Source organism: Orycteropus afer, unplaced genomic scaffold, assembly GCF_000298275.1.
Source record: "Orycteropus afer afer isolate SDZICR_OR568_19922 unplaced genomic scaffold, OryAfe1.0 scaffold00015, whole genome shotgun sequence".
NCBI lineage: Eukaryota > Metazoa > Chordata > Mammalia > Tubulidentata > Orycteropodidae > Orycteropus > Orycteropus afer.
This window is the reverse complement of record NW_006921602.1, coordinates 3,407,920-3,420,418: the sequence shown is the minus strand read 5'-3', so window position 1 is coordinate 3,420,418 and position 12,499 is coordinate 3,407,920. Positions and strand designations below refer to the sequence as shown.

The following is a 12,499-nucleotide window of genomic DNA, read 5'->3' as shown; positions in this document are numbered from 1 at the left end:
CCCCCCCCCCCATCCCTGGTAACCATCAAAGAATGTGTCTTTCTGTGTGTAAATCTTCTCTTGATTTTTTTTATAATAGTGATCTCATACTATATGTGCCCTTTTGTGACTGACTTATTTCACTCATCATAATGTTCTCCAGTTTCATCCATGTAGTGAGATTTTCCACAGATTCATTATTATTCTTTATCATTGCATAGTATTCTATTGTGTTTATGTACCAATATGTAGGAGCTCTGGAGGCATAGTGCCTAAGGCATTTGACTGCTAACCAGAAGGATGGCAGTTCAAACCCACCAGTCACTCCTTGGAAGGAAGGCTGGGCAATCTACTTCCGTAGTGATGCCACCTCGGAAACCCAAGGAGGGGTTGCTATGAGTCAGATCCGACTTGACGGCAGTATGTTTGGGATTTTTTTTTTGTATACTTTCATCTGCTGAGCACATAGGTTGTTTCCATCTTTTTGTTATTGGGAATAATGCTGCAATGAACATGGGTGTACATATGTCTATTTTGTGTGTGTGTGTGTGTGTGTGATGGCTTTTATTTCTCTAGGATATATACCTAGTAGTGGGATTGCTGGATCATACAGTGTTTCTATTTCCAGCTTTTTAAGGAAGCATCATACTATTTTTCATAGTGCTTATACCATTTTACATTCCCACCAGCAGTGTATAAGAGGTTCAATCTCCCCACAACCTCACCAGCCTCTGCTGTTTTCTGTTGTTTTAATCAGTGTCATTCTTGCCAGGGTGAGATGGTATCTCATTATAGCTTTGATTTGCATCTCTCCACCTCAGAAACCCAAGGAGGGCTCACTATGAGTCGGATCAAATGGCTGATGATTATGAACACCTCTTCATGTGTTTGTTAGCTATCTAAATACCTTGTTTGGTGAAGTGTCAGTTCATGTCCTTTGCCTGTTTTTTAAATTGGGTTGTTTGTCTTTTTGTTGTTGAAGTACTGAAGTTTTTTTAAAAATTTTTGAGATTAGATCCTTGTCAGATATGTCAAAATTTTATTCCCAGTCTGTAGGTTTCTTTTTCACTCTTTTGAAAAAGTCTTTCGATGCACAGTAAGTGTTTAATTTTTAGGAGATTATGGCCATCTAGTTTACCATCTGTTGTTTGTGAGTTACATTTGATAGTCTGTTTGTGCCATAAATTAGGCCCAATGGCTTGGGTGCTATGTTATCTTCCATGAATGTTATAGTTTTAGATTTTACATTCAGGTCTTTGATCCATCTTGAGTTAGTTTTTGTGAATAGTGTAAGGTATGGATCCTGTTTCATTCTTCTTCAGACAGATACCCAGTTTTGCCAGATAGTTAAAGACACTATCTCTTCCCCCATTTAATGGACTTCAACCTTTTGTTGAAAATCAGCTATAGGTAGATGGATTTACTTCTAGTTTCTCAGTTCTGTGCCATTGGTTTATGTGTCTGTCATTGTAACAGTATCAGGCTGCTTTGACTACCATGGCTGTACAGTAAGTTATAAGATCTGATAGTATGAGGCTTCCTACTTTGTTCTTTTTCTTCAATAATGCTTGATATATCCAGGGCTTTGTTCCTTTCCATATAATGTTGGAAATTAGTTTTTCCATTTCATTAAAAAATGTTGTTGGAATTTAGATCAAGATTACTTTGTATCTGTATATCGCTTTGGGTAGTATTGTGAAAAAAAGAAAAAAAGAGACCTACATAAAATAGAAACACATACCATGCTCATGGACAGAAGTCTTCATGTATGCTTTTCCATTTATTATAGGTCTCTCTTGGTTTCTTGTGGTAGTGGTTTACAGTTTTCTTTGTATAAATCTTTTATGTATCTGTTGTTGTTATGTGCCGTCGAGTCAAACCCGACTCATAGCGACCCCTCCTTGGGTTTCCAAGGCAGTATCACTACGGAAGTAGGATTGCCCAACCTTCCTTCCAAGGAGTGGCTGGTGGGTTTGAACCGCCAGCTGTCTGGTTAGCAGGCAAGTTTCTTAGCCACTATGCTACCAGAGCTCCCAAAAATAGATTGTCCAACCTTCCTTCCATGGAGTGGCTGGTGGGTTTGAACTGCCAGCCTTCTGGTTAGCACTACGCTACCAGAGTATCTAGTTAGATTTATTTCTAAGTACTTTATCTGTTGGCGGGCTACTGCAAATGGTATTTTTTTTCTGATCTTCTTTTCAGAGTTCTCTCTGTTAGTGTAGAAGAATCCAACTAATTTCTGTATATTTATCTTGTATTCTTCCCAAATAAGATTTTTAACTGGTATAACTACAGAGGGTCACAACAGAACCTGGATCTACCCTTTAACCCAAGTGTTCTCCATCTCCAACAGGAATGGAAATAATGATGATATGAGGAGGGTGGGAGAAACATATGGTTCAATAATATATATACAAGCCAGGAGCCCTCTTCAGAACACAAAAACAAAAGGGTGCAATCACTACCTATGTCTCCCTAAGCCACACCATTACTCTGGCTCCCTTTTTGCTCTCATTTAAGCTCAATTACCCAAGTACAAAAATGGGGGAACATATATAAAGACAAAGTTTGGGTTCACATCCCAACTCAGTGACTTTTCATGAAATTAGACCAAATTAATTAACCTCTCTAACCTTATCCTATTACTTTCATGGGGCTGTTGCAAGGATCAAACATGATAAGGAAAATGAAAATGCTTTATAAATGCACCAAAGGCTGTTGTTTGCCACAGGGCTTAAACAACAAGACTGCATAGTATTCTAATATTCTCTCTATATTGGAAATTTTTCCAACTGACAATAATTATTAGTCCATGATGTTTAAAAGAGATTTCTGAAAGACTTTATAATGTTGATTTTGGTAAAGCCTTTTTAAATTAAAAAGCTGATAACCTCAATTGACAAATCTCATTTGTATCCCAAGAGTCCACCCAAATTCCCTTCAGATATGCTTTTATCAATGGTCATACTTACGCAGATCTGCCTTCGACATCTAGTTTGCCTGGATTGACTCCCTTCTTAGCAAGGATAGAGGACACTTTTTCTACATCCCCCCTTTCTGCTGCTTTCATCAATCGGTCATCATATTTACTCCAGTCTACTACATGCTGCAAAATGGGGGAGAAAAAAAAAGGAAATAACGGCATACTACATTAGTAAGACTTGATAAGGGAAGAGAAAGCAGTACTGCATAATAATTCACCACTTATTTTTCAACTGTATCCTAAATTTCCTTCTTCCATTACACTAACTTTACTAGAAGGGCAGAGTTAAAAACCTTTCCAAAACACAGGTATTACAAGAAATATTTTTAATTCTATTGAGGAAAAAAACAATCATTTTTCTCATGTTGTCCGGCCAGTTACAGAACTACAAGCAATTCATTTACATACCCATTCAATAGACTTCAAAGCAAACAAAGGAAATTTATAATTGTTGAACCCTGCCCAAAGTCAGGCATAAATTACTTGAACAACTCTAGAATAAACAAAAATTATCATCCCTATTTAACAGAAGAAAAAATTCAAAGCTCTATTTTATTAAATATCTTAAGTGGCCAAGCCCAACCGTCACTTCTGTTAGCTCCCAAATCAGCATGCTTTTCATATTCCCTAACCCATGTTCCTGGACTTGGCTCTGATTATCCATCTCCCCAGATCCTTGTTGTTGTTATATGCGATCCAGTCAGACCCGAATCATAGCGACCCCTCCTTGGGTTTCCGAGGCGGTATCACCACAGAAGTAGATTGCCCAACCTTCCTTCCGAGGAGTGGCTGGTGGGTTTGAACCTCCAGCCTTCTGGTTAGCAGTCAAGTGCCTTAGGCACTACGCTACCAGAGCTCCTCCCCAGATCCTTACATGCATGTAATTCTGTATACATTTTAAGATCATCTCCCTGTTTTATTTAAAAGATGTTGTTGTTGTTGTTGTTGTTGTTGTTATGTGCCGTCGAGTCGGCGCCGACTCACAGCGACCCCTCCTTGGGTTTCCGAGGCAGTATCATTACGCCAGCCTTCTGGTTAGCAGTCAAGTGCTTTAGCCACTATGCTACCAGAGCTCCTTTAAAAGATGCTAGTGGGAATATACTTAAGAAGGCAAAATCATTTTATTTTTGTCTCTCTACAGATGGGGCAATCCACTTCCGCAGTGACACTGCCTCAGAAACCCAAGGAGGGGTCTCTGTAAGTCGGGTCTGACTCGATAGCACATAACAACAACACATATAAGGTCAATAGAGAAAGCAATTAATTATGCTTAAATATTAGGATAAACAGAACCAATTACACTATACATAGAAAAAACTAAAAAGAGAGACTCCATTAATTAAGATAAGATTACACGAGTCATTTTCTTCTTTCATTTGTCTACTTTTAACATACTGCTTTTGTAAAAAGATTATTTAATTTTAACAAAAACTCTTTGCGCATGTATTTAAAGGGAAGATCAAAAGTAGTTTTTTTAAAAAAAAATAGGAGAATGTATCACATAATATATATTTTAAATGTAGACAGGTATTCTTTAGCTTTGATTGGAGAAAATATATTCAAGACATTCTCGAGACAATAACTGATCCTCTGTTAGTAACAGAAATTACAAGACATGTCAGAACATAGAACTAAAATACACACTATTTTAACAGGTAAAGTTTTAGCCTTTAAAACTATTATACCAATTTACTGCTAAATTCTAGATTAAACCCAGCATTATTTCTAGAACAAAAAAAGAGCTACATATTTTTCACTTAGCTAAAAGGCAAATCCTATGTCCACAGATACTATAACAAATCTCTGGGAGGAGAAAAAAAATTTCTTTCTGAGTATATCCTGTAATTGCTTACCATGTGTCTATTTTATATCTACTAATCTCTCCAAAGAAAAGAAGTCGTCACCATCAATTTTCCTGATAAATAAGCAATGTACTCATTAAATCCTTCAAGTGAAAAATTAATATGAAAATTGAGTATGAGAAAAGAGAACACATTAAAAATTTAACTCACTCCTGAAATTTACTATTTTAATGGCACCTATTTCAAGTGCATACACAGATTTCTGAATTGTTGTCTCTAAATTTGTGAAATCTGAGGATGAACCCATTTCCTCCTAATACTAAAAGTTCAAACTATGAGTTTAGAAAGTAGTCTGACGTAACTGGCTCAAAGTTCAAAATACATTTTACACGTTACCTTTCTTTAGTTTTGAAACAAAACAAGCAGTTTAGTAACTCTAAACTGGAGCGGGGTCCTGAATGTAGGCCTAAGAGGCATTGTGTTTTCAAATGCCTAAGGGATTAAGTCATGTTTAGCACACAAATACTTGCCCTAAATTGATTAGTTTATCCTCCTATTAAAACACTGTTAATGCTCCACCAAGCACTGGTTCCAGCCCTGGTGCACTGTCAGTTAACAGTAATTCTGTCCAAATATTAAGATTCTATTACGTACTTTTTAAACCCAGAAAAAGAAACACGTACTTTTGTTTTCTAACACTAACCACAATCTGTTAATCAGCTAAATCAGAAAGAAACCTATTCAACAAAGAAACCAAAATTTATAAAACAGTAGTACATTTTAAAAGAACACAGTGGAACTACTAGACTACAAGGATACCTACTCTGTTTTTAGGAGCACAAGAAAGCCAACACTTCATCATAGACAGGGTTTAGGAAACTACTTTGCATTAACTTACAAATCTCTGCAGCTTACAAAAGCAGGCCCTCAGACAAAACCCTAACAAGTGACTCAGTCCCTGTCGCTACAACTTTTCCTGTTCTACAATCCTCATGCTGTACTACACTTAGCTTGGATCTCTAACGATACTGTCTTCATCTTCAGGATCCTTCTCCGCCTTCATAACTCTTGGAAATTCTCTTTCTTGTGGCGTAGCACTTGATTAAAAGCAGCCCCAAGTCAGGTACGGTAACCCCTCCTATTTCTTATTCTTTAGAAGTTGTCTTTCAAGGCTGTCCCTTTCAGGGACGCCACCGGAAAATGTGAACAGCACTCGGCATCCTGCTGCCTCAACACTGCAGCACAGACGTTGCTGTGCATGATAAAAATGCCCACATCCTACTCATCCCATAAACAGTGTGCAGACGGTCTCCCATTGGTCGGGTTTTATTTTAGATTCCATAGGACTTGACAGCTGAGTGACAGACAGGAGCAGCTAAGAATATATTGTAAATGCGTGCTTTTCTTCTGAGTAATAAATTTCAGGTCTACTGGGGACAAATGACTTAAGCATATTGTAAAACATGCTCGTTATATCAAAACAACTCGTCTGACATAATGACAATATTGTAAGAGACAAATCTGGTTATTCCACAAAACAATATTTAAAGCCAGTTTCAATCTTAGTATCATCTATCATGATGTTATAATAGGTTTGACAAACAACATAAAATTCTATTTTAAGCAAATGTGTCACATTTTAATTTAAGGAAACACACATACACAATTACACTTTCAAATTTTCCCCATTTTCTCTCGTACTCCTATCAGTCTCGTTCAGCATACAACCAGGTTTCAGCTTACAACTGCTGCCAGTCTGTCTCCCAAAACGTTAAATGAGAAGAGCCAGAGGCACTGCCAAGACATTAAATAGACTACTTCATGACGAATACTTTTCAACAAATTTTAAATTTAACTTAGTACACTTAATTTCTAAGTTTAGCACCCTGCCTGATACGACAAGTAAATATTTTATCAGTGGAAAGTCAAATGATCTGAATTCAGTGGATAAAAAAGCAAATAAACTGACTATTAAAGGAGAGCAATGGGCATTAAACATTAAGTTAGACAATAAAAAGCTCTATTTGGGGACAAAGCAGACACTTCTCTGTAATAGTTAACATATTTGTACCAACATTCCTTAGACTATCAAGGATGGCAACAAAACATCCACAAGCTCCAGGGTGTTTTCTTGCCATGTTCTAGTTACCACAATAGCAGAAGAGTAACTTACACTTCCTCCAAAAAAGCCAGATTTGGGAAACTTTTTCAGAGAATGCAAAGCATTCCAACACAAGGAAGGAAGTAAACGCTATAGTATAGATCATGCTGCCAGTTAAAAATTCTATTACGAACTTCAATAAGAAATTCATTTCCTACTATTCAAATTTAAAATAGCAGGCCCATATAATATATACATAAAGGCATATACTACAACGTATTGTTTTTGAAACAAAGATTTTTTCCCCCAAAAAAATCACATTAGGTATCACAGTGGATTCATTGGGCAAGATTCAGAGACTCCACCAGTCTACAGACAGTCAGGTTAGAACGTCAGAGACACCCTCCCTCCAAAGTCTATTATATTAAAAATTCAAGGTACATACAATGGTCTATAATAACAAACGATTGTTTGCAATTATTGTTGTTGTCTTGTGCCATTGAGTTGTCTCCGACTCATAGCAACCCTTCTTTGAGTTTCTGAGGCAGTATCTCTATGGAAGCAGACTGCCCAATCTTCCTTCCGATTGAGATGATTATTATTACTGTATTATCATTACGATATTATTATGTTAAAGATGCTTTAGCATATCTGAAAGTGTTTCTTTCATGCTTTTCACAGATAGAAATGTATACTACATATTATATGCTAATACAAACATTTGACTAACTGATGTTAGATAAAACTGTACCTAATTCTTCCAATTTATGTACCAATTTGATTTAAGACAGATTTACAAACAGAACTCCTTCATACTCTGGGCACTGCCTATATTTCACTGTTCTTCAGAGGAAATCTGGGATAGAACTCAGGCTCTATCCTTTGGTTAGCAATGCAAACACAGTCTTTCCAGAGATAGGGTAACAAAGCAAAGTAAATGAAAAGGAAGGGGAAAATCTGTAACAAATCATTAAAAGCATATAAAGAGCTGTCTATACTAACCAAGGCTCAGGGGTTTGCACATCTTAGCATACTATGTACATCCTGAGCTGCCCTCCTCCTCAGCCCCAAAACTTAATCATATGCTTCTCCTCTCAGGCCTGTCTCCCAAAAGCCCAAACAAATGCCCCCACCTCTGTCAGTGTCCTATGCCTGTAAAGTTCTTCCCTCACCTTCATTCAGGCTCTTCTCAAATGTCACTTCCTCCTAGCGGGCTCCTCAGACCACACTGTAGCTCCACAGCTCCAACCCCTATTTCCATCACTCTTGATCCCCATATCCTGTTTATTTTTCTTCACAGTACTTATCAGTATCTGCCATTATACCGTATGTTTGCCTGTTTATTGGCTTACTGTCTGTCTCCTTGGCACCCTTTGAGTTTGACCAGATATCTAAGGTCTCTTCTATGAAACTTTAAACTGATTTTTAAATAAGTAATTTAGTAATGACTGGATTTTTATAAATGCTAAGGCCTATAATTCAAATTACCGTTTTCAATACTCTTTGTTCTTAGACCAGATTGTCAACTAGGTCCTTTCTGGAACACACATTTTCTAGCAACACTGTTCCCTGTTAACTACCCACATTCAAACAACTAGTATCTACTGAGCCCAGGTGCTGGGAAGCATACAAGTGGCAGGAAAGGAAGGAAGCAATTTAATTGTAAAATCCACTCCTTACAGTAAACAGAATGTCCTTTATATAGATTTCTTTTACAGTGAGTATATATAACAAAACATTTACCATTTCAACATTTTTCTCATGTTCAATCCAGTAACATTAATTACATTAATCATATTATGCAACCATAATAAAATATCCTTGTTGACATTTAGCTCCTATATATCCACACCTCAGAGGCTTCTTTTATCACTCTACAGACCCCACTGGACCCTTCAGAAAGCAAAGTAAATAGCTATTAATGAAAATTTGTTTTGGAATCAGGCACATCTGGGTTCTAATTCCACCTCTGCCATTTACCTATTGTGTACTAGTGGGAAAATTTATTAATACTTTCTAAGACTTAGCTCTCTCATCTATAAAGCAAGGATAATAATAGAGAGACTATCTGTGTAAAATCAAATAGCTAAAGTACGTGTGGGTTTCTGCTCTCAGTGCCTGGTAGACGTTAAAACTCAAAAACTCACTGCCACAATGGTTCTACAAGTGTATTAGTATGTTCTGTAAGAATTCCCAGGTGTATAGTAGAGCTGACATGGGACAAGATTGTGGTCACTTCTTGGTCACAGCCAGCTACCTAGAGGGAGCATGTAGTTGAACCTGTGGGCTCGGGACCATAGTTGCAGGAGCAATCAAGCTCAATTGGCATAACATGCTACACAAAACATTGTGCCACATCCTACTTTGGCGAGTAGTGACTGGGATCTTAAAAGCTTGCAAGCAGCCATCTAGATGCAACAATGGGTCTCTCCTCATCTGGAGCAAAGAAGAATGAAGAAAACCAAGGATTCATGGAAACAATTAGTCCTAGCGCCTGGTACACTATGCAAACCTCACCCTATACGAATATGAGACCAGAAGAACTAGATGGTGCTCAGCTACCACTGTCAACCACTCAGAGGGGGATCTATGTGGGAGATCCTGGATAGAGAGGGAAAACAATGGGGAACAAAATTCAAAATCATTTGGAAAAGAAAAGGGGGGGGGACCAGGTTTGCTGGTCTGATAGAGCTTGGTGGAACCACTGAGACTATGGCCCCTAGCTGGCCTTCAGGTCTGGAATTGAACATACACACCTGTGGCTTCCAGCCAAACAACAGACAGGCATATGAGTTGAACATCTGCCTCAGGTAGATATACTCCTTGGAGAGAACAATCATGGGAGAAAGAAGGGCTGTTTATGCACAGAGAGACAGTTCAGGGAGCAGGAGTACATGGAGGGATGGTCACAGGGAAGAGGTAACTATCAGGAGGAAGTGGGAGGGGAGCTGTTGCATTGGGGTAAATTGTAGTCAATGTCATAAGACAATGTGTGTGTGAACTGCTGTATGGAAAGTGAATTTGCTGTGTAAACTTTCACCCAAATCACAAAAGAAAAAAGAAAAAAAGAACCTTGGGGCGGGGGAAACTCATTGCCATTGAGTAGATTCCAACTCACAGCGACCCCCGTTGGGTTTCCAAGGCTGCAAATCTTTATGGAAGCAGACTGCCTCATCTGTCTCTTGTGGAGCAGCTGGTGGGTTCAAACCACTGACCTTTTGCTTAACAGTTGTGTAGCAGATAAGGCATTTGGCTGCTAACCAAACATCTGACAGTTGGCACCCACTCAGTAACTCCATGGAAGAAAGATCCGAGAATCTGCTTCTGTAAAGGCTGTTGTTGTTGTGTGCTGCTGAGTTGACTCAAATCATAGCAACCCTATGGGACAAAGTAGAACTGCTCTGTAGGGTTTTTTTGTTTTGTTTTTTCTAGGCTATATTCTTTACAGGAGCAGATCTCCAGGTATTTTCTCCCAGGGAGCCACTTGGTAGATTCGAATCTCTGACCTTTCAGTTAATAGCTGAGTGCTTAACCACAGTACCACCAAGGCTTCTTCTGTAAAGATTATAACCTAGGAAACCTTATGTGGCAATTCTACACTGTCACATGGGGTTGCTAAGAGCTGAAATCAACTCAACAGCATTCAACAACAATTAATAGATCTAAGCAATAATCATCAGTGACCACTAACATCGCAAAAAGACAACTAAACATTGTGTACCTCCTGATGGTCATATTATCACCACCTATCAAGTGACCTAAGCAAAAATTTAAAACTCAAAATCGAACCAAACTTCTGGAGCTAATAATTTATATGCAGAGGGCATTTCACAAGCATGTAATTAGCAAAATCTAGCATGGAGGAAACTATGTGTTTCTTCAACAAAAAATGGCAAGAAAACAACTGAAAGTGAATCATAGATTAAAAGTGACTTCAGAAATATATTAACCAATCGCACTGCATGGTACAACCCTGATTAAATCAACTGAATTAGTTTTGAAATAAAGCAACTGGGAGACATGTGAATATTGGTTGTTATTTAATGATATTAAGAAATTAAGTTGAGGTTTTTAATGTGATAATAGCATTTTATCTTTTTAAAAGAATCTGGAATATTTTAGATGAAATGATAACACGTCTGGTACTTGCTTCAAAAATAATCAAAACAATGAGAGGGGTACAAGTACAGATGAAATAAAATTGGTCATAAGTTGATAATTATTAATGGTGAGTTATAGGTATGTTGCATTTATTATGCTATTCTCTTAACTTCTGTATATTTCAAGCTCTGTTGATACATGGTCCTATAAATCTGGATGATGTATTAATTTTTAAACTGCACTACATGCTTTTATATTTGGTGGTTGGAAAGAAACATTACTTACTTATACTGGTGTTTTTTAAATAGACAGCAAAACATTGTTGTCTTTTACATACTGTTTCTAGAATAAGTCCTGAAGAACTGCCAGAAAATTAGACAGTAACTCTCAAAAAATTATTGAGCATTAATATGCAAAGGGATATAAACATTTAATCACTCAATGTTCACATTTGTATGATCACCCAGTATGTGTAAAGTCCCATGTAGGTGCTGGATATATGTTATTGTTGTTGATATGTGCCATCGAGTCGGCCCCCGACCCATAGCGACCCCTCCTTGGGTTTCCGAGGCAGTATCACTACGGAAGTAGGATTGCCCAACCTTCCTTCCGAGGAGTGGCTGGTGGGTTTGAACCGCCAGCCTTCTGGTTAGCAGTCAAGTGCTTTAGCCACTATGCTACCAGAGCTCCTGCTGGATATATGGTGGGAAACAAAATCGATATGATTACTGCCCTTGAGCAGTACACAGGAATAAAATCCAGTCATTTTCTTCAACTGATCTTACAGTATAATAGAGGAGACAGATATGTATGCAAACATGTGCATAACAATCCAAACATATTGTAATAATGCTATAATTGCTACATGTAAGGTATAGAAATAGTTCAAAAAGGGGCGGGGGAGACTGGGAAAAATTTTATAGGAAAGATACCTAAGACAACTAGTAAAAGATGAGTAGAAAACCACCAGGTTTGAAACAGCATCACAAAATAAGAAACTACAAACTCAATAACTCATAGTCCTGGTTTACAAGCACTCCATATTCATGATAAATCAATCAACATCTACACATGAATGACTCACAGACACATCTGCAACCTAAGCTTCTCTAAACTCCAGGCCCATGTATGGAAAAATTTTGACGATTTTTCATGAGTGTCTTAAAAGTACAAGCCAAAAACATCCTCTTCCTTCTGAAACTTAATCCTATTTCAAATTTTACCAACACAACAAATGTGCAAGATGGAAACCTAGAAGTTTGTCTTGACACCTTCCTCTCCTTGGTCTCCCATTACCAAATCCTGTTGATTTCACCTCCTCAACAGTACCCAAATCCACACACTCATCTCCATATCCATCACCATTACCCTACTTCAACTTACCACTGTCCCTCATCAGGATGTCCACACTAATTTTCTAAGTGGTCTGTCCCTATTTACTCGAGATCCTTCCCTTGTATTCTTCACACTGTAGCTAGAGTGGTACTTCCAAAATGCAAACCTAATCATACCACCACCACCACCACCCCTTTA

At 37.9% G+C, this 12,499-nt stretch overlaps 1 protein-coding gene across 1 annotated transcript in view; it reads right to left on the bottom strand.

Annotated features, from left to right (window-relative positions):
- The window catches only part of UACA (uveal autoantigen with coiled-coil domains and ankyrin repeats), a 132,755-nt gene that overhangs the window by 61,360 nt on the left and 58,896 nt on the right, over nucleotides 1–12,499 (bottom strand). The window contains exon 2 of the mRNA XM_007957177.2: nucleotides 2,952–3,085. Within this exon, the coding sequence (XP_007955368.1) occupies nucleotides 2,952–3,085 (134 nt within the window). The remainder of the gene's footprint in view (nucleotides 1–2,951; nucleotides 3,086–12,499) is intronic.